This window comes from Phodopus roborovskii, unplaced genomic scaffold, assembly GCF_943737965.1.
Source record: "Phodopus roborovskii unplaced genomic scaffold, PHOROB, whole genome shotgun sequence".
Lineage (NCBI taxonomy): Eukaryota > Metazoa > Chordata > Mammalia > Rodentia > Cricetidae > Phodopus > Phodopus roborovskii.
Window position 1 is genome coordinate 29012143 of NW_026125391.1, and position 23836 is coordinate 29035978.

The 23836-nt window shown below is 37.9% G+C and overlaps 1 protein-coding gene across 1 annotated transcript; it reads right to left on the bottom strand.

Annotated features, from left to right (window-relative positions):
• Positions 1–14427: 14427 nt before the first annotated feature.
• LOC127214948 (zinc finger protein 54-like) lies at positions 14428–21613 on the bottom strand. The gene is made up of 3 exons (XM_051175247.1): positions 21582–21613; positions 17847–18022; positions 14428–16088 (listed from the first exon to the last, which is right to left on the bottom strand). Exons 1-3 carry the CDS (start codon positions 21611–21613, stop codon positions 14839–14841), a joined length of 1458 nt encoding a protein of 485 aa, XP_051031204.1. The 3' UTR covers positions 14428–14838.
• Positions 21614–23836: the final 2223 nt, after the last annotated feature.

Genomic DNA, 23836 nt, shown 5'->3' on the forward strand with positions numbered 1-23836 from the left:
TGTGAAACATTGTGCTGGGTTTTGATGGGGATCATTGAATATGTATATCAATTTTAATGTCATTTTTACACTTTTGATTTCTTCCTGTCCAGGAGCATGTGAAATCTTTCCATTTTCTTATGTCTTCTTCAATTTATTTCTTTAAAGACTTAAATTTCTTGTCATTCAGGTCTTTCACTTGTTTGGTTAGTTACCCAACATATTTCATATTAGTTTGTGTATTTTTCTGTTATCTTTCCCATTCCATTTATCCTTTGTATATAGGAGAGCTACTGATTTTTTTTTTAGTTAATCATGTGTCCCACCATATTACTGAAGGTGTTTATCAGTGGGAGGTGTTTCCTGGTAGAATTTCTGTGGTCACTTGTATATCGTATCATATCATCTGCAAATAGAAAAAGTTTTAGTTCTTCCTTTCCAATTTGTATGCCCTTGACCATAATTTGTTGTCTCTTGCTCTAGATAGAAATTCAAGTACTATGTTGAATACATATAGAAAGGAGACAGCATTTTCTATTTTGTTCCTGATTTTACTGGAATACTTTGAGTTTTGCTCTACTTAATTGATGTCTGCTGTTGTCTGGGCTGTATATTGGCTTTATTATGATTAACTATGTTCCCTGTATTTCTGATTTCTCCAGGATGTTCATCATGAAAGGGTGTTGGATATTTTTGAAGTATCTTTCAGCATCTAATTATATATTCATGTTGTTTTTTTCTTTCAGCTTATTTATGTCATGGATTACATTGACAGATATTCATATGTTGAACAATTGCAATATCTCTGAGATTAAGCCTAGCTTACTATAGTGGATTTTTTTTTCTTTTCTCTGATATATTCTTGGATTTGGCTTGTCAATATTTTATTGAGTATTTTTGCATAAATGTTTATGTGGTAGATTAATCTTAATTCTCTTTCTTAGTCACATCTTTGTGTGATTTTGGTATCAGGGTAAATGTATCCCCATTAGTGAATTCGGCAATGTTCCTTTTGTTTCTATCAGAAACATCAAGTTTGCTTGTTGGATCAAGACTACACTTCCCCTCCTACAGTAAGGGCCTCAGCAACTGTCTTCTAGCTCAACAACTGTCTCCTTGCTACACCCACACCACCCCAAATTTTGATCATACTAGTGCTCTGCCCCTGCCACGCTTCACAAATTTCTTCTATCTCTGATGAGTTTTTAAAGTTCACTTTGCACTATAACTCCTCTGCCCCATAAGAATGTCCCCAACTCACTGAGACTGGTCTCTCCTACAGTGTCTCAGGCTTCCTAACACCCATTGGAGATGTCAAACTTCTCTGGGACCAACTGAATACAACCATTCCACAAGGTCCACCAAACCTGGATCTAGTAATACATTCTGTCCTACCACCCAGCTACCAAACTGGTCTCTAACACCTCAAGATATAAGATACCCACCCTACCATCTTATCTTATCAAATTTTGTGGACTACTCTTACAGGTAGTAGCCCAAATACAGATGCCCAGGATCATCCCTCAAAACACAAACCACATCCCCTACCCCAAATCACAAATCTCACAGCAGTGTCTCTTAATGAGGGAAATTTATTGAAATACAAGGTACAGGAAAGAAAAAAAAATTGAGAACATGTTTAAGGAGGCCAAAGCATCTAAAGAGGTTGCAATATCTAAATGAAATCAGGAACAAAATGATTGAAGTCAAAGAAAATAGACACAAATAGCTGAAGGAAATAACAAGTACAAAGCAGGATATGTAAATTGAAGTCCATAAAGGGAAAGAAATACCAAAAAACACTCAAACTAAAATGAAGTGTGAGGACCTAGGAAACCATAGTTTGACTCACAGACTCTACTTTTAAGAAAGTCTCCATCTTAAGGCATCTGGTGATCGGGGGCTGAAGCCATCCCCAGGAATGTGCTGTGGCAGCAGAAATTTGAGCAAGAACCCTAGATATAGCCAATCAGAAGACCGGGCAATAAACAATAAACTTTATGAGTTCCAGATGTACTATAGGCATCCTGTGAGCAGTTAACGATTGCCAGATATACGTACAGATATCCTGTTAGCCCTTTATGGTTTGGTGCCAGTGGCCTGACCAATAATTTAAAAAAAAAAAAAAAAAAAAAAAAAAAAAACACCTTGCCCCATACCTCCTAACCAAATCCCAAAACACCGAGGCATGTAATCCCTGCTTATGGCCTCCTTTCCTTTAAAACCTCATCCTCCCTTGAGTTCAGGGTCCCATTCCCTTCATCCCCAGTATTGGATTGTGGGCTGCAGAGTTAGCTTCAACAATAAAGAGACCCTGTGTGTTTTCAGTAGACTCTGGCTCCTTGAGGTCTAATGGGCGATTTCTGTATAACAGATGCAAGAAATGAAATCCTAATAAGCTTATGTCTTGGTTACCTTTCTGTTGTTGTGATAAAACACCATAACCAAGATAATTTACAGAAAAAAATTATTTGATTTGGGTCTCACAGTTATAGAGGGTTAGATCCATGGCCATCAAGGCAAGGAGCATGACAGATGACAGGCTGGCATGGGGCTTAAGTAGTAGCTGAAGCCTTAACTAATGACCTATAAGCTTTAGGATAGGGAGCAAATGAAATGGAGAGGGCTTTTGAAACCTCAAAACTGGATACCCAGTGGCATACTCCTCCAACAAACCACACCTCCTGATGACTCCCAAATAGTTCCACCAACTAGGGACCAAGCATTCAAATATGTGAACCTGGGGGTAGGCATTATAATTTAAATCACCACCAAAAAGCAAAAACAAAAACACCAGCTTAAATGATGTAAAAGACAGACTATAGGGACAGAAGAAGTGAGAACCAAAGTTATATATTAAGTTTTAATTACCATATCTAAGAGATTCATGAAACAAAATGGGCTGTGATCTGTAAGCCCTTTGCCCAAGGACAGACAATTCCTGAAATGCTGGAGGCTATTGTTTATGGGAGATAAGAAACCACATATTTTTCACTCCCCTAAGCATGTTTGTTTAAACCATCTTTACCAAATGTGCTTGATCACATGTGGGTGGGAGGTTTATAGGGAAGAAATATGTCAGCATATACACTTGCCCCTGACTAGAAATTGGCTGGAGGTACATCAGGGTGCATGCTTGGCCCTGATTAGGCCTGGTGGGAACTGCAATGAATTATGTCTTGAATTTATTAAGCTGCTGCAAACACTGACTACGGGCCATTTCCTGGGAACCTGGGACCTAGCCAGAGTCTATCTATCTATCTATCTAGCCAGTATTTAATTAAAGCTTGCTTCAAATTTGGCTTTAAACTATAGTAGTGGTCTAATTCTTCAAATTATAGTAGTGGTCTAATTCTTGATCAAGGAATAACAAAAGACAACACAAATGAACTGGATCACTTGATAAAGCAAAATAGTTTTTTTGTTTTGTTTTGTTTTTAATCCCATTTTTAGTAGGAGTAGTAACTGGTAACATGATACTCTAGATTTGTCTTCTCCACATGAAATTCTTGTACAACTTAACACAGTAGCTGTTACTCTGGAGAAATTCCATGACAAATTATTAACATTAAGTAACACTAAAATTCTATCTTTCTACTTCCTCACAGAGCTCCCTGTGAAATTACACAATTAACAACTGGAGTTAATTGGACTTCGGTAGCCCATTGCTGACAACCCAGGGCCTGGATTCATCTGACACATCACTGTATCTACCACTAGAGGGTGAGCGTGAGCTTGCCGTTTTACCAGATCTCAAGTTTTTCTTAGAGAATAAGTGTTAAAGGTGCTTTGAAGATAAAGTACATGAAGTCCTTCTTAAAGTGCTGAATGCAGACACTCTTGGCTGTCTAAGATGGATAAAGTAAGAAATGGCTGTGGGGTGAACCTTAAACAATTCTCTTATAGCTCCTCTGTGCTGCTCAGTGAACACTGAGCAATAGAAAGCGGGAATGAAGAAGGGACAGAAAAGGAGAACAAAGAAATGTCATTCTCTAAACTCCATACCATTATTGTCATAGCAACTCACAGCAACTTTAGTTGCCTGCATTGGCCTCAAACAAGACCAGCCCTATTAATAATTAAGGAAGAGTAAGAGGCCCAGAGATGCTACCATTTACCACTGAACTATTGGCAATGAAAAAACAAACAAACAAACAACAGAAAAAAAGGAGGAGTAGAATCTTTAGTTGCTTTTTATTCTCTGACCAGTTCAAAAGAGTCCAACAGATGGCTTTGAATATGTGGCTTCACAGAGGGCCTTGGCTTATCTTAGTAGTGAAGGAGGCTATTAGACCATGATCATGACATGTCATGAAAGAATTACTATTCTATAGTCACATAGATCAGCCATAAATCCCTAAAACATACTGGTCTCCGGACCAGGCATAAATTTCTATATAATGTGGCTCTGACCACTTAATGGCTATCGCTCTGATTCTATAAAGGTTTGTCTGATGCAGATGTGCAGACCCACCTTTTATTTTATTCATCACAACTATTTTGTTTTTTGTTTTCCCTCTAACAGGCCAAAAGAAATGAAAGTTGAGGCTGCTTCCTTCTATTTTGCTTGGGACAGCCCCACTGGCAGCAAATATGATTTATTCATGATCTTGGGATTTTTTTTCTGCATTAAATCCCATAACAGCAGGATACAAAACAAAATGAATAACCACAGACCTAGAAATGTGTTGAGACTGTGAACCAGGCGGGTAGGAGGCAAGTGTGGTCAATATTCAAGACTAAAATATCAATATTTGAAACAGTAAATGTAAATATTAGCATCTTTGAAATGAACAAATCGGTCTGTAATTTTCATTTGGAAAATCCCTTATCTACCTTGGTAACAATAATACTAGCATCATAAATAGAGCAAGGAAACCTCCCATTTTAGTTTATAGGAAATTTAAACAGTTTTGGTGTTTGATCTGAAATTCTGCTAGAGTACTGTGGTGAGTTAATACGGTCCTGGGCTTTTCTTTTTAGGGGCAGATGAGACTGTATTATGTCACAATCTAGTTTATTCTTTTATAGCCCTTTAACCTCTTGATTTCATGTGGATTTAATTTTGATAAGTCAAACACATCTAGAAATTCATCCATTTATTTTTTAGTTTCAAATTTAAGGGAAGAAAGGTCTTTAAAGTCAGTATACATAATAAGATCTACTAGTAAACATATCTATTAATTATGATATATAGTGTGGGCACTTGTAAATACATAACAAAATTATATATATACATGTATATGTGTGTGTATATATATACATATATATGTATGTATATAAAATCAAGGATATGCAGAATTGATTCAGGCTCAACCTCACCCCAGTCAAAATAACATCATCACGAACACAATTGAAAGAAAATTCTGGCATGAATGTGGGTAAAGGTGAACCATTATACACTGTTAATGGGAGGTTGTCTTACCAGAACTACAGCGTGAGACCCTGTTGCTGAAGACCCCTCATATTACAATATAAATAAACTTCCAGCTGCACATAATGTAAGAAGCTTCTCCCTTTCTGGTGATCTTCCATAATATGCATGTATCTGTATCCTCACCTACCTGGGGGGCTGAAACTGAATATCCCCCTGGGCGATACATAGATAAATGTCTCTAAAATATGCATAGTTGTTTTTACCCAGCTATGAGATCTATGAACTATAGGCAGTAATGACCAACATGACAAGATAGGGCCATGGGTTCAGTAACATATTGGCACTAATTTTATAGGGTAATGTCCACTTTCTGATTGAATTTAAGGCAAATGACACGGCTATGGAATAATCATTTTGTACACTGTGAATATTTGTCACTAAGATTGGTTTAATAAAAAGTTGATTGTCCAGTAGACAAGCAAGAAGCATAGGCAGAACAACCAAACTAAGAATTCTGAGATGAAGGCCAGAGTCACATGACTCGCCAGCAGACATAGGACAAATCAGACACACAAAATAGGATACAGGTAAAATTTATGTGATAGAGTGGAAATTAATAGGAATTAGTTAATTTAAATTGTAAGGCCTACTTAATAATTTGCCTAAGCTATCAGCTGAGCATTTATAATAATTGGTATTAAGCTTTTATGTGGTTACTTGGGGACTAGTAGGTGGGACAGGGACTTCCGACAACATGCCACAGAAGAAATTTCATTCTTGGTACTGATAATCAGTCCAACTTAAGACTGGTCCTGGGTGGGGGAGGGGCGGATTTACTGTACTTTCAAATGGGCATAGTATCAGACTGCCATATATTTTTATATCTCTCTACCCATAGAATAATATGGATCTCAGGCTTCAGCAGAGCTGTTTCTTTATGCAGCAGATGGTAGTTAATGAAGAAAAATCCCAACTTATTAAAGCTCAGGGCATAAGAGACTGAGGGTTTGTAAGCCACAAAAAAGCATCCCAAAGACTTGGTTGGGCATCATCTCTGAAGAGTGGGGTGGAAGAACCCAAGGTCAGAAAGATCAGAGCAAATTAATGTTTTCTGAATATAGCAGTACTGTTGATCTCAAGAACACACACAGCTGTGGTTGCCTATACCAGATCAAACCAGTTATCATCTTAGCATAATGACGAAATGGGTTCATAAGCTCCCATGCCTAACTGATGAGCCATGCAAAGTTGAAGGCTTCTGGGTCAAAGAGAGTTGATTTTCATTAAAGGTATAGCTCCTGGAAGGTCAAGCCAGTTCCAGAGAATGTCCTTAAATCCAGAAGCATGTGGACAGCACAAATAGGTCTTAACATGACATTAAATTTTTTTTTAAAAAGACACAAAGTTAAATGGTTTATAGGGAGTTAGGGCTAGATCTGGGAGCTGTGGTAATTATTAGCAGAAGAGGACTTTAAATGAAGTTCTCAAAGAATTAAAAAACATATTTTAAGTGACATATTACTCATTTTTAGGAGCTATACTAATGTTCTTTAAAATGTAAACAATATGTACCGATGACATTAGAATAGTAGAAATATCAAATATTTCTAAGTTCCATACATTATAACGTAGGCATTGCAATGTTTTAATGTCAATGTTTGGCATTGTCACCTACAACATTAATTCTCAATTACTATTGTATTTGTATTGGCTTATCATAACAATGTATGTAACAGAAACTAAGTTTTTCATATTGTATACATTCATGACTCAAACTATAGATTGCTTTTCTAGTTTCCTTTCATACATGTTAATTTTAAGATACGTTTAAAATATATGCTTTTCCGAAGAGTTTATCATCCAAGACATTTTAGTTTTTAAATAGAAACAATGCTCAATTTTAAAGACTGAACATAATGTTGTCATTTTAGTCTATGCTTTGTGGACATTAATCTGTTTTTTCTCCAATTTTAATATGTCTCTTGTGTGATTTGTATGCACACCACAATAGTAGAGTACTTACCTCAAGCTCAAAAAACAAAACCACGCAACAAAAAAAGCTAATGAACACAGTGTCCTGACAGACATAATCATATAGCCAGGACTAATTGAACCCAACTGGTGAAAAAAGGGTGGGGAGAGAGCCTGTGACTGAAGATGTTGAACTTACTGCTAGTGAAGAGTCACCAATAGTTTTTCCCATTTTTTAATCCAGCCAGATAATGTAATGACTTGACAAGTGAACTGTTTGGTGTAATGTTAGCATAAGTGCTAGGAGAATGACTGCACTGATTTGAATGATATTGTCAGACTCATAATTGAACATTTACTCACCAGTTGGTGGCACTGTTTTAGGAGACTGAGGTAGTGTGGCTTACCAGAGAAAGTGCATCACTGGGGGAAAGCTTAAGAGGTGGGAGGTTCTTGAGTCACTTACACTTGTGTCCATTGTTCGTTATTGAAGGCGTCATTTGTCCTGCCCCAACTGCCATGCCTCCCTACCATCTAATACAGTAATTAACCACTTTCTGATCAAATTTAAGGTTCACTTCAGAGAGAGAATGCATGCCTGGTTCTGTAAATCTGGTCAAGAATACGGTACATGAAAGTTCATAAGGGCTATTGTGATCAAAATCAACAGTATAGCTTTTATGATCAAAATCACGTGTCAACCACCCTCTTTAATTTTCATCTTTATATTAGTTTGCTTCTTACTTCAGTAGACACATGGCTGTGCAGAAACTCCAAACTGGAACAACTGAAGGGAATGAATGATACTGGAAGACTCTATGCCAGGTGGAACCACTGAACTGTCCCTTGCAAAGCTCAGCAGACATTGTGAAAGAGTTGAAAACCTAGAGAAGCAGTTGCGGGTAGTGCACTGAAAACCAGCACCTGGACAAGAGACAGCTATTGGACTGCTGATGTGGTCATCTATCTGCACAATGCTTCACAACACAGGGCTCATCAATATGTTATGTGGCTGTAGGGAGCCAAAAAGGTGCTAGTTGGAAGTGGTGTCGCTTTTTCTTTGAAACAGGTGTAGAATCTGATGAGGCTACAATTGCTTGCAGTGCTCAGCCAAGCAAGTCTCATTAAAGTGGATTCCACAGGAAACAACTTGTGAGGAGGATGAGCAGAAAACATCTTTCATCAATCATCTCCCCCATTATCTGCATAAAAACTTTAAACAATATTTTTATTTTCTTTTATGAGCGTTCTGCCTGCAGGCATGTGCACCACATTTTGCAGGGCCAGGAGATGCATGAAGAGTAATGTCAGATCTCCTGGGTCTGGAATGATAAATTGTTGTGATTACTATCCACCATTTGGGGCTGACACTTGAATCTCAGTCTTCCTCTTAATGCTGAGGCATCTCTCCAGCATTAGAAACATTTAATTGAGTCAAAACAATAAGGCATTACAGGGGCATTAATCTATTCTCTGCTAGGCTCCATTCTGTGAATCTATGGAATTCACTTCCACCTTTCAGACCACAGGTGGAATATTCTTTCAGGAGATTTAATCCTTTTGTTCTTTATAAGTCCACGGGGAGAGACATTATTAGATGTAGACTTTGTGGAGTAGGTTTGCCCTTATTGGAGGGAACAGAACTTTAATTTACCTCTCCAGCACTGTGATTGCCTGTGTGCTTCTTGCCATGAAGATAACAGATAAATCTTTGACACTGCAAGTCAGCCAGGATGAAATGTTTTTCTTTGTAAGTGTTGCTGTGGTGATAGCATCTCTCTACAACAATAAATTCCTAATTAAGGCACTAGTCTTCTAATTGTGTGGCATGGTCTGAGCAGCCTGATGATGGAAACATCTGCAGGAGGAGTCCTTACATGGCTGCCTTTCCCTGTGGTGCGGATAATGCGCATCCTTGCTGTGTCAGCATTCACATGGTACCAAAATGGGTGTGCAGTCATGTAAACAAGGCCAAATCCTCTTTCCAGAATAAGTTTGAATAGAGTCTGTGGTGAAAATCCCAAGAAGGCTTTCCTAAATATGTTATGGAATGGCATACCTGGATGATGAGTGGGGAACAGGGAGGAGATGCCCTAAAACAAAAGTAATTGTTCAGAACAAATTTTATGTTCTGTGACAGTAACATGTAATGAATGAGGGTATCAAAAAGCTGCTACAAAACTATGTACCCAATGCTATGCATAGAAAAATGTTTAAGGCTGAGATGGCTCCTCATTGGGAATTTGCTTCTGTAAGAAAGGATTCCAGAACAGGGCAGTGGTGGCTAACACTTTTAATCCCAGCACTCAGAAGACAGAGGCAGGCAGATCTCTGTGAGTACAAGACCAGCCTGGTGTACAGAGTGAGTTCCAGGACAGGCTCCAAAGCTACACAGACAAGGTATCAAAAATAGAAAAAGCTACACAGAGAAACTCTGTTTCAAAAACAGAAAGAGGGGAATAAAAGGATGAAGCAAAAAATTCTATCCTTCTGGGGTTTTTGTTTGTTTGTTTTCGTTTTTTCCATTTGGCAAGAGACAAGGGCAAGAAAATATGTTAAATGTGTGCTTAAAGAGCCTTTCCTAGCATCCAAAGTTGTGGAATCCATGGGAAGAGTAAATTATTGAGGAAAGAAAAAAAAAGTCAAAGATCTAAAGATGGAAGTGATGCTTAATACTCATGTCAGCAGGTCAGGCCAGACTAAGTTCATCACAGAATTGTGGAGGTCAATTTAGCAGCACCATAAAGACTGCTATGGGGCTTATTGGCTATGGTGGGACCTATGGATAGGATTTGATTTTTGAAAGAGGGGCCTTTATAGCAACAACTGACATCTCTGAAAATGAGTTAAATCCAAAGAAACCTCTCAATGTGGCAGATTTACATCATGCCAGTGTCTTTAGGGGAAAATAAACAACAAATGTACAAGCAAAAACCTAATAAAAAACTAAACTGGGTGCTGATAAGTCTTTGGGATTGTTAAGGACTGACTAACTAGTCAACAAATGGCCAGAGAAACAAAGAGAAAACAAAACAAAAAACCAAAAACTCAACAACAAAGAGATGCTAATGATTTCTATTAGCGATTTCTACTGCACTTCTGCAAAACAGTGGGGTGGGGAGAGCTTCTATAGCTCCTTCCCTAACAGAGTGGTAAGGAGTACCTGCAGGTGACAACCATGCCCAGTGACTGAAAAGACAATGTATGTTAATGTTTAAAAAATATTTGGACTTTGATTGATGCTGACAGCAGTTGTGCTTTGATTACATGTAGGCCCTGAATAAGTAATCTGATATGCATCACTTCATACACTCCTGTATAAAACAAGACATGCTAAATTGATTAAGCTTGACAAATGGTACTCAGCTATCTCCTGAGTAGATTGTATACATTTCTCTCCTATATGCAGATAGTTCATTCAGCTGAAAGGACAGGAACAGCAGAGGCAAGGAGGCAGGAACTGGTAGAGCCAAAAAATTAGGTGATTATTTCCCTGTGCACTAGAGGGTAGACCCACTGAATTCATCAGGATTGAAAACAAGGAAAACAAAACACAAAAACTCGAAGAGCCCTTGTAAAAGTATGCAGCTTGAGATGTGGGACAGCCAGAAAAAAATATGACAAGGATAAGATCTTTCCATACAGTACTAAAGCTTGCTATCATTTTAGTTTAGAATCTTCAGACTGTAAGCACCTCTGGTCACCTGACACTTGCCCTGAAAAAAGACTTGCAGAGAGCTTCACCATAGCCATTTTTATAACCATACCATTTGTTATAGGGTGGTAGTTCCCAACTTTCCATTGTTGCCCAGGCAATCTTCTCTAAAAAGTTGTTATATACAGAAAACATAATACTAACCTTTAAGTGTTTTTTTCAGATTTAGACACCCACTGAGAGACATACAAGTGCACTGAATAAAAACAAGTCTTCCCAGAATGGCAAATTTGTGTAAAATCTCACTGTTGTGCATAGATTAACTCCCAAGGAGATGTTGGCCAGGGAGGCTCTGGGGGCCCCTAAAATTGAGGCAACTCTCATTGATTCTGGTTGCATTTCAGAACTGAATAGCTGAAGACATCAAATGTTTTGGTTTCAGGACTGAATGGGAAGCGCCCTCTATCTGCGGTCTAGCTCATATAGTGTCAGTGGGTGCTACTAAGACTGCTAGGGAGAATAATAGCCCAAAGACTTACTTAGGTATGGATTCTGCATGCTTCATAATGAAAGGGCCAGACAAGCTGTGTCAGCTAGAGCAACAGTGCTCAAGTGGTTATATATAGAATCAGCTGTCTGATTAGACTAGAATCCTGATACCCAGGAGGAAATTCATATATGGTATTGTGAACTCCGACAAAACCTTTAGCCAGGAGATTCAAAGGCCCCAGTTAAGGAAAGGCACACCAACTGTGATTACTTTAATTTACACAATATACCGACAAAGCTGTTTACCAATATTGTATTTGTAACAAGAAGTTGTTATAGCTATTAGTGTTCTTTGGGATATTGCTCTGTATCTTTTCCTGTATTCACCTGTATTCACCATCAACCATGCTCTGGAAACAGAAGTTAAATAAAAGGAAGACATGAGTTAGAAGATCATAGCCAAACTTTTGGGTCACAGCCTCTGTGATGGCTAATCTTGGTTTTCATTTTACTACATCTGGAGTCAAATAAAATCCAAACATCTGAACACATCATTGAGGGACATTTCCTGATTGGATCATTTGAGGTGGAAAGACCCACACTAAATCTGGGCCACAACTTCTGGTATCTGGCTCTATAAACAAACATGGGATAAGGAAACTTTTTTATGTTTGTCCCCACTCTCACTAACAGGTTCATCTATCCTGTTGCTGAGGCAATCCTTCCTTGGAATTAGAACATACTACGTGTCCTATCCTGTTTTGTTCATTTTGACATTATTATCACCATCATTGTTTTAGATGCCTATATTCTAATGAAAGAGGAAAGAAAAGTGTTGATTTCACTGGGTGAAAAGTGGTGAGGATCGTAGAGGAGCTAGAGGAGAGAACACTGAGTTCAGATCATACTGTATGAAAAAAATCTATTTAAAAGAGGAAAAAAAATACTTTTCCAGGATTCCAGTGTATACTGAAGACCAACTAAGACATCCAGCCTCACGGGCTAAAGAACTAGAGGATCTTGGATTTTTCTTCAGGAGATGGCCATTTTGGAGCTAGGCACGCACGCACGCACACGCACACGCACACACACACACACACACACACACACACACACACATTCATCCTATCAATTTGTTCCATTAGACCAGTGGTTTTCAACATGTGGGTTGGGACACCTTTAAAACCACTAGAAAACAAATTTTACATTCTGATTCATAACAGTAGGAAAATTCTTATATTTCACACCACCAGAGGAACTAAGATACAAAGTGTATTCTAAGAGATTCATATAAAGTCCCTCACAAAAGGGGGAAGGGACAAGTCCCCTAGAGCACATGGGAAGTGGGGGGGAGCAGTGAATGGAGAGAGAAGTAGGAGAAAGAGAAGGGGAGGAGAGGAAAGCACATGTGATTAGGGAGATTGAGCCAGGGTAGGAATAGAAGATAGGGGACAGAAAGAGAGAGAGAGAGAGAGAGAGAGGATGAACATAAAAGAGAGAGCCATTATTAGCTTGAAGATAAAACTGAACCTAAGAAAGGTCTAGAGACCTACAAGACTGCCGCCAACTAACAATTTGAGCAACCGTGGAAAGGCTACCATAAATGCCCTTCCCGAATAGTGAGATCAACAACTAACTTATCCACCATCATGGAACCCTCATCTAGTACCTGTTGGAAACAGAAGCAAACACCCATAACTAAACACTGAGTCGAACTAGAATCCAGATACAGAGGGAGAAGACAAGACCAGGTTGCAGAAACACATAGACAGCTGACCTGAACAAGGAGCTAATGGCCCCCAGACTGATAGCTGGGAACCCAGCACGGGACTGACTCAGGCCCCCCGAATATGGATCTCAGCCAGAAGGACTGAGCAATCTAAGGGACCTCAGACAGTGGAGCCAGGATGTATTCCTGGTGCACAAAAGGACGTTGCAGACACATCCCCCATGGAAGGACACTCCCTTAACCTAGAGACAGGAGAGAAGACCTAGTCCCTACTTCAAATGACTTGATTTAGATGATCCCACCTGGATGGCATAGTCCTACATGTGGAATGGGGGTGGGGGAATGGGAGGGTAGGGTGGTCAGGGTGCATGTGAGGGGGAAGAGTGAATAAGAGGGAGGGAGGGATGGAGAGGGAACTTGGATCGACATGTAAAATAAAAAAAAATAATAATAATTTTATGGTTGGAGATAACCGAATGGTGAATTGTATTAAAGGGTCACATATTAGGAAGGTTGAGAACTACTGTTCTAGAGAATCCTGACTAATTCACCCTCCAAGGCTCAGAGACCATAGCAGAGTGGGCAGGCAGTAAGAACTTATAAGCTGGAGGAAGGTATAGGGGGTTGCTTAGTTATTTACGATTCAATCTGTAATTGGCATCAATGCTTTCCAGCTCATTGGTGTCTATGAGAAGTTAGGGGCCAGTCACTTAACTTCTGTCTCTGTTGTAGGGTCAAGCTTGATGCAGCAGTGGTTGACAAAAATGACCAAATAATCATTTGCACACAAGACAGCATGTGTTCACATTTCAACAAACTGTGAAATACCTACTCTGTTCCCATTTCAACAAACTCCAACACTAGAAAAATAAAATGTTTCCAAACAGGACTTTCATATTTTCTCAAATATAAGAATCTACTTCCACTGAAATCCATGACAAATTCATGTATTCATTTGGCTTTGTTCTTTCTAACACAGTGGTCTTTATAATGCCTATGACTCTTTATGCCTTGGTCTTTCTAATATCACTCTTCTATTACATTTTAAAGCAAGACTAAGTACCTCCCCAATGGTGATAATTTTCCTTTATATTCTTGGGGCCTTCAGAGCTATTATTCATGAGCATGACTGTGTTGTTACACTCATTTGTCTCTGTCAAAGTTTCTTACATTCTTGATATTTGCAGAGTTTTGCTCCAGAATGAATACTTTGAAGGTGAAATAAAATGAACTTTTATTAAGGCATTTTCTTGGGTTTCTTTCAGGATGAGTCTTCTAATTTGTGTACAATTTTAGCATCAGAAAAAAAAATTGACAAATTGAATGCATTATGAGAATTCTGTAGTGTGTAGAATTTCCAATGAACTGCAAGACACTGGGATAACACACAGGTATACATGTTATATGATTTCTTTTCAGTATGGGTTTTCTGATATACAACAAGACTGGTATAAAAACTAATAGTCTGGTTCCATTCTTTAGGTTCCTACATTTTTATCCTCATTGTATCTACTTTTGATATTGTACTACAAAAATGTTTTCCTTGAAGGTTTTTCTCACATTTTTACACCTGCAAGAATTTTCTTCAGTATAAATTCTTGTGATATTTTCTAAGATTTCAACCTTCATTAAAGGTTTTCAAAAGTTTCTTATGTCCTTGTTTCTCTCTATTATAGATCCTGTTGCGGCTCGCAAAGATAAAGATCGGGATAAAGAATATGTCACCTTACTTACAGTGGTATTTTTATCTCCAATGTGAATCTTCTGATGTCTTCTCAGAGTTGAGAACCGGGTAAAATATTTGTCACATTCCTGACATTTGTAAGGCTTCTCTCCGGTATGAGTTCTCTGATGCCTTCTAAGATTTGAATGTTGAGTAAAGGATTTGTCACAGTCTTTGCATTTGTAAGGTTTCTCTCCAGAATGAATTTTCTGATGTGTTTTCAGAATTGAGTTTGTAGTAAATGATTTGTCACATTCTTCACATTTATAAGGCTTCTCTCCAGTATGAGTTCTGTAATGCCTATTAAGATGTGACAACTCAAGGAAAGACTTACCACATTCTTTGCACATGTATAGTTTCTCTACAGAATGTATTTTCTGATGCTTTCTAAAAGATGAACAGTGAATAAACGATCTGTCACATTCATTGCATTTGTAAGGCTTCTCACCAATATGGGTTTTGTAATGGCTTTTAAGGTATAGCAACTGATAAAACACCTTGCCACATTCTTGACAACTATAAAGTTCCTCAGCAGTATGGATTTTCTTATGTCTCCTGAAAGTGGAACAATGGGCAAAGGATTTGTCACATTCCTGACATTTGTAAGGCTTCTCTCCAGTATGGACAATGTAATGGCTTTTAAGAGCTGACAACTGAAGAAAAGACTTACCACATTCTTTGCATCTGTAAGGTCTCTCTCCAGTATGAATTTTTTTATGTGTTCTAAGGTTTGAGCAATGGGTAAAAGATTTGTCACAAACATCACATTTATAAAGTTTTTTTTCAATATGAATTCTTGGATGTCCAGTGAGGCTTGAGCAGGAACCAAAGCATTTTCCGTACTTCCTAAATTTGTGTGGTTTCTCTCCAATACAGATTGCTTGTTGCATAAGTTTGTAGGTAGAGGCAAATGATGGGTTTTTATATTTGCAAGGGTCTTCTCTATCCCGGATGCTTTTATATCTATTTAGGTTTGATGATTCAATTGAGGCATCCCCATGACTATAGTCACAGCTAAAGTTATTAGAGTTTTCTGTCGTATTACTTGTTTTATAAGCTGTGGATATGCTGGATTCATGAAGCATTTTGCCAACCTCATTACATTTAGAATACTTCTCTTCACTATCCACATGCTGATGGACAATAGCACACATGAAATAGTTCTCTGAAAAAAAGAGACATTAGGATTAATAGGGTTTGATATAACATTAAACACATTCAATGTATGATTGGTTTATTAAATTTTCCCTTTTCTACGAAAACCAGTAATTATGAATAAAGCTCTTGGTAGTGGATATTTTTTGCCCTTTTTAATTGTTATGGATTCTCACAAAAATGTACAGAGTAATAATCTTCAAGGGTCAATGCTTTTTTATAGCCACTTCATTCTCACCTAAATTGTATAACTTGGTACATGTAACTGAGTTACATTTGGGATGGAACTCTCTGACTATATTTAGAATACCTTTCTTATTTAATTTGTTTTCAGAAATGACTAGAGAAACAGTTTAATCCAACATTCATAATATTTGCCTCACTAAGTAAATGCAGCAAAAATCACTCTTTAGAATACTTATAAAGTTAAATCCTTACTTAACTTTTTATCAAAGTCATGTCAGAGTCTTGAAAAGTAATAAGCACAAGGTAAATATTTCTGCTAGATATCATATGCTGTAGATCATTAGAGAAAGAGACATCATCTTCAGTAATTGCTTATTTCTAACTCTATGTTGACTGAAGTCCACACACTGATCAGAATGTGGTAAAGCTCTTTTCAGATATTACTTCCTGTTTCATTTGAAACCCTCATTTTGGACCTGCTCATCCATTCAAACCCACCTGGTATTCTGGCTATCTGTGATTTTCCCCTTTCTCTTTACATTTTAGGATACTTTGCTTGGCTCCAAAGACAAGTCCTGTGCTTTGTAAGGTGGCATATAAACCTTGCTAGATTCTTGATAAAGTTATCTGGACATCTAAGCTAACACAATATTGAGCTCAACAGATGACCAGAGGACAAAATAAAGGACCCTTGAAACAAACTGCCAATTGTTATTTCCTATCAGTACCTTGAAGATATTCAGGGAAGTGTTTTCAGCTTGTGTATTTTAAAACTATATCAGATGAATGATGAAAATGGAACTTTAAGATATGGGTGAACATATCATATGTTACTGAGTTTCTGAATGTATCATAGAACAAAAATGAAGGATATATAATCCTTCCAAAAGGGAAGACAAAACAAATACATAATACCATGAAAAACTTCATTTCTACTACCTAAATTTTGATAATTTCCTTTAGTTTCTGAGCCGGCTTCACACAGAGACTACAAACCTAAAAGGCTGATCTATACAAAAGACGCATGTCAGGAGCTCAGGAAGCTCTGTGTGTGAAGTCCTAAGTGAAAGTCTATTGTTACAGACCTAGCCATATCAAGGACCATAGTCTCAGACCCATTGGAAAATAACAAAGTCTTCCTCCTTAGGGTGAAGCTCAGAAAGATAGAAAAGTCTTCCTCTGGGGTCTAGATAGAAAGAGTGATACACTGACAGTGTGTGCAGAAAATGTCCACTTTCGCTTTCTTCTCCTGGATGGTTAAACTGCTCCACTATAGTGACTGCTCCTTATGAAGCTAAACCTGTCCCCTTGCTTCAGCTGTACACCATAAACCTGCCTCCTTGTTCATCCATATGCAGTAACCATACCTCCTTGTTCAACTCTATATAATAAACAGACTGAGCTTCCAGGGTGCTGTGGTTTTTCCATCTGAGAGCTAAGCCCACCTGACCCAAGCTTTTCTGTGTGTTCAGGTGTTTGTTTTTCTTCATTCTTTCTCTGTCCCTACTCAGGTCAACTCCCAAGAGCCATGCAAGAATGTGACAAGATTGAGCTAGAAATTCTGCAAGAAAAATATTCTCACCCACAGAGATAAGATTGCTGTAATTCTCCAACATCACATCAATGTACAAAGCCCTCTGAACAGAGTCTAGGCATTCCCACTCCTCCTGGGAGAAGTCCACAGCCACATCCCTGAACGTCAACAGACCCTGAAATAACAAACCAGATTTCTCGTGTACTACTACATGGAGAGCTTTCCTATATACAAGAAGACAAAGTTATTAAACATTTTAGATATAAACACTTTAAATATAGAAATTAAACACTTTAGATAATATTATCAGAATCATATAATTAAAGGCTGGCAAGGTTTCAATACATATAGCATTTCTAACAGAAAAGTAGATATGACTACTAACCTGAGATATGTTTACCAGAGGACCATCCATTTCTCCCTGTTGCTCTCTCAGCCTTTTGTGTTAGGAACAATGGCAGGACCTCTTCTGCTCCTTCCATGTCAAAATGGTACACATAAAAAGCTAAAAATCAATACTGATATCTCTTAAGGAACACTGACAACATAAAAGGATCAAACACCTAGAATAATACCAGATGTGTGTCAACAATCCAAAAGCCAGGGGAGCATGGGGTATATATTTAAAAGCCAGAAAGAAAAGAACTGTCAATCACATTGTTACAGCCAGAAAAACTGCCTTTCAAAATTGTTGGAGGAGAGCATTTCAAGACAACAACAACTTAACACAATTCAGTTCAGCCAAGCAGCACTGCAGATAATAAGCAGAGGCAAACCATAAACTGAATCATTAGAGAGAAAATGTCCATGAGAAGACAGGAAATAATCAACCACCTCCCAACACAGTAGAGGATTAACTGATTCCAAGAAGGAAGACGGAAATGTGTTATCAATAACCTAACCAACAAGAACAGCAATGAAATCAGTGTGAAGAAAAATCCCATGGAATAAAATGCCCAATAGAAACAGAGATGTCATCTCAGAAATCTCAGCAAGTGTTCATGGTAAAACTCCTAAAGGAATTAATTAGGAGTACACAGAATAGAGCTCACACAATAAGGGATGCCTACACCAAACCTAAGAAAACAGTGCAAGGCAAAAAAAAAAAAAAAAAAAAAAAAAAAAGCTGCATCTTTACTTCTAAAATTGTAATTGCAAAGACTTGTTTATTTTATGACTGTTTTACCAGCATGAACGCATGTGCACCACTTGTATACCTGGTGCCTCTGGAGTTCAGAAGAGAATCTGGATCCCCTGCTTGTGTGGGGCCATGTGGGTACTGGAGCTAAGCCCTGGTCCTCTGAAAGCAACAAAGTGCTAACTGCTGAGCTAGCTTTCCAGCCTTTACCTATAAAATATTAACAAGAGAAGTATACAAACTCTCTTCAGTCTTGTTTGATTTAGAGTATAAAGAGTTGGCCTGAGAAAACTGAAGAAGACAAAGGAAAAAAGCAATGGAAGTAGGAAAGGAATACATCAAACTACTCTTTTCCATTGATGTCATGATTGTATAAACACAAATCCCACAGACACCTTGAGAAACTCTCAGATGTGATAAGTGCTTTAAGTAATATTTAAGAATTGAAAAATTAATATATAAAAATTACTAGTTTTCCCAGTTTTCCCATATGCCTATAATGAGCACATGGAGAAATAAACTAGGAAATTAAAAAAAATTTAAAAGGCACATGAATAAACCTAACTGTGGAGATAAATAACCACTAAGATGAATTTTAGAATATTTTCATTTTATTATTTGTCTTATTATTTTTTCTTATTTTACATGTCGATCCAAATTGGGGTTTTTTTTTTTTTCACATATTCTTCCCCCCTCAACTCCTCTCAGCTCTTCCTTCTTCTCCCTTCCCACCCAACTTCATGCACTGTCTCTCTCCCTCTCTCTCTCTCATCCAAAAGCAAAAACCAGGAAAAACAATTAAAATTTTTTTAAAAAAAAAATCCACAAAGAGAGACAAAACATCCCAAAAAGAACCCACAGAAACAAACAAAAAAACCTAACACAAAAGGTACACATGCACATGCACACACACACAGAGAGAGAGAGAGAGAGAGAGAGAGAGAGAGAGAGAGAGAGAGAGAGAGAGTCTGTTTTATATTGGGCAACTACTCCTGGGCATGGGGACTTCTGGAGTATGGTTGATACTCAGTGACACTCCATTGGAGAAAACTGATTTTCCCTTTCTTAGCAAATAGCAATTACAGAGTTCTTGGCCAGGGATGTAAATTTATGCTCACTTCCATTTCTCAGGGCTGAGTTTTTGTCTGCTTTGAACTTGTGCAGATCTTAGAAACACCATCACTTGTGCAAAAAAAAAAAATTAAGGCACTAAATAGAAAAAGGAAAAAGATAATAAAAAAGAAAAAGAATATGGGTTTCCAAGCACATTGACTACAATAAATGATAACAGGCACATGGCCATATTCCCAATATCAGTCTAAGTAATCAATGTAATGTCTGTCAGCAAAATAATAGTGTAAAATTTATTTTATTGTTTTTTATGTATATAAGTATTCAAGCTGCATATATGGATGCCTGGTGCCTGCAGAAGCCAGAGGTGAATGTCAGGTCACCTGAGATTATTGTTATAGATGGTTTTGAGCAACCATCTGGGTGTTAGGAAACAGATCCAGGTCCTCTGCAAGAATAGCCAATACTTCTAACTGCTGAGCCATCTCTCCAGCCCATCCTCACTTCCCCTTTTCTTTAGAGACAAATTACTGCTAAGTAGCCCTGGCTGACCTGGAAGTACAATGTAGACCAGTCTGGCCTTAGACCCACAGAGAACTGCCTACTTCTTCCTCCTGAGTACTGGGACTTAACATCAACTTTGTACACATGACAAATGTATGACATTTGCCTAATCTCATACAGTTTATTTAACAATATATTCTATGTTCATTGGGTATCACAAAATACATATTCAGAATGCCTGAATACTACTACTAATTTACTGTTTACATAAATATGGAGCCATTATATATACATGTATATATTATATAAATATATATTACATGTATGTTATAATTATATATTAATTTTTATGATTTTTAATGGATACTTCAATGATTTCTTTTAAAAATTATTTCTATTTATTTATTATTTGTGTGTGTGTGTGTGTGTGTATGTGTGTGTGTGTGTGTGTGTGTGTGTGTGTTTTGTCTATGCATGTGCACCAATGTTGTATCTGGTACATGCAGAGTTCAGAAGAGGGCATCACAGGTCAGAAGAAGGCATTACAGATTACCTGAAATTGGAATTACAGATGATGTGAGCTGCCACATGGGCACTAGCATTCAAATACGGGTCCTCTGGAAAAGTAGCCAGTGCCTCTAACCCCTGAGTCATCTCTCTAATCCCTCTTTATAGATTTTTGCATGCACTGAGAAACCAAGCATACCCACTTATATTCTAATATCATGGGATCTAATGTCCTCTCCTAGCCTCTAGGGGCATCAGGCTTGCATATAGTACATAGCCATACATGAAGCCAAGTCACCTAAACACATAAAATAATTTCAAATTAAAAATAAGCATATATGAAGAATATGGAACAGTTTGTTGAGTGGGACTTAGATCAAAATGAATACACAGACCTTAATACAACTTATTTTCTGATGCTAAGTCCTGTTTAGCAATCATAAGCTATGGACAGTGGGAACATGTCCTTCTCAGATCATGACTGATCATTGTGGAGGTTTTGGAGATTGGAGTGCTATGGGTCCATCTTAGAATAAGAAAACTGCGATGTTAATACAACTCACCTTTCCACTGTTTGTGTTGTTTTGTTCCTCATCTGACACTCCTTCCTTTCTGATAACTCTACCTTGTGTCAAGCTGACACACAAAACCAGTGAGTACATAGCTAACAGCAGATCTTTACCTCTCCCTCAGCTCTTTCAAATCCATTCAGTCTCATCCCCTGCTCTGTAGCAGACCTTCCCTTATAGCCTCTCCTCACTACCTGCCCCCTTTTCCAGGAGACTAAGCAGATCCTAATGGAATACCATGCTTTCCTTCTTCCTATTCTCTCCATCCAGCCTTATCCTCTATCCCCAAAGCCCATCCCTATTCCCAAGTTCCGAGGAAAGCATTTTACCTTGAACTCCCAGTGACCACATACGTAGAAGAACCATATATGTAGAATTTCCCAGCAGGTACCACAGCCACCACACTCTCCTAACAACCAGAGAGGGCAACAGAAACCAAGGAACAAAACACCCAGCAAATAAAGGAAGAAAAGTTACCTGCACCTAGCATTACAATTGTCCCAATCACAGATGCCTAATGTATGCATAAAAACAGAATGAGTAATAGCCAGGACAGTATGTCTGCACTAGAGCCCAGTAACCCTATCACAGACAGCCCAGCAACATAACTGAGGCACAAGAAAAAAAAATCTTAAAATAACCTTTATACTACAAGAGGTCCTTAAAGAGTAAATGAATAAATTTCTTTAAAAAAAATTATGAAAACACAAACAGTGGAGGGAAATGAATAAAACAGTTTAAGATCCGAAAGTGAAAATAGAATCATAAAGAAAACCTAAAATGGGTGAAATCAGGACATAAAATCTCTAAAACTTGATTAAGAACTTCAGAAGCAAGACTCACTAAAGGAATACAAAAGATAGAAGAAAGATTCTCCCCCAAACTGATAGCTGGGAAACCAGCATTGAACCAACTCAGACCCCCTGAACATGGGTCTCAGTTAGAAGGCCTGGGCAGTCTAAGGGACCTCTGACAGTGGAACCAGGATGTATCCCTGGTACACAAAAGGACTTTGGGAGCACATTCCCCATGAAGGGATACTCCCTTAGCCTAGAGGCAGGGGAGAGGGCCTAGTCCCTACTCCAAATGACTTGACAGGTTTTGTTGATCCCTCCTGGAAGGCATTACCTTCCCTGTGGAGCAGGGGGTGGATAGGATGGGAGGGGGTTCATGGGGGCATGAGAGGAAGGGAGAAGAAACTGGGATTGATATGCAAAATAAGAAAAAATAATTTAAAAAGAAAAGAAAGAAAGAAAGATTCTCAGGCACTGAAGACAACAAGGCAAAAGAAATTCCTTGTTCAAAATACCCAGAAAATCTGGGACACTGTGAAAAGACCAAATCTATAAATAATAGGAATAGGAGGAAAATAACCCAGGTCAAAGTTTCAGAAAATATTTTCAACACTAGCAATGAAGAAAATTTCCCTAACCTAAAGAAGGAACATAAAGACTCAACAAAGAATTATACAGACCAATTTCCATAATGAACATAGATTCAAACATTCTCAATAAAACAGTTGCAAACCAAATCCAAGAACACATCAAAATGATCATCCAACATAACTAAGTAGACTTCTTCCCAGAGTAGCAGGAATAGTTCAACATATGTAAATCAATACATGTAACCCATCATATAAACTAACTGAACGAGAAATACCACATGATCATCTAGACACAGAAAAGGCCTTTGACAAAAATCCAACACCCCTTCATGATAAACAACTCAAAGAGATCAGGGATATAAAGAACATACCTCAATATAATAAAGACAGTTTACAACAAGCCCAAAGGAAACATCAAATTAAATTGAGAGAAACTCAAAGCAGTTCCATTAAAATCAGGAAAAAGTCAAGGTTAACTACCTGCTCTCTAAATGGCTATTCAATACTGTACTTGAAGTCTTAGAGCAATAAAACAACTGAAAGTGATCAAAGGGATTTACAATGGAAATGAGGAAGTCAATGAACCTTTATTTGCAGATGAGAGTATATACAAGTGACTGTAAAATTCCACAAGGAGAAACCTACAGTTGATAAACACTTCCAGAAAAGCAGTTGGATGCAAAAATAATTCACAAAAATGAGTAGCCCACCTGTATAAAAAAGACAAATGGACTGAGAAAGAAATTAGGAAGAAACACCTTCCACAAACAATATAAAATGTCTTGGTGTAACTAAATCAAGAAAGTGGAAGACTTATATGATTAAAACCAAGAAATTGAAGAAGATATCAGAAAATAGAAAGATC

Coding starts and splice junctions, on each gene's coding strand:
- LOC127214948 (XM_051175247.1), bottom strand. CDS start 21,613: ATGAGGAACAAAACAACACAAACAGTGGAAAG. Junction 18,023..21,581: donor ACAACACAAACAGTGGAAAG/GTGAGTTGTATT, acceptor TCTTGTATATAG/GAAAGCTCTCCATGTAGTAG. Junction 16,089..17,846: donor CAGCAATCTTATCTCTGTGG/GTGAGAATATTT, acceptor TCTTTTTTTCAG/AGAACTATTTCATGTGTGCT.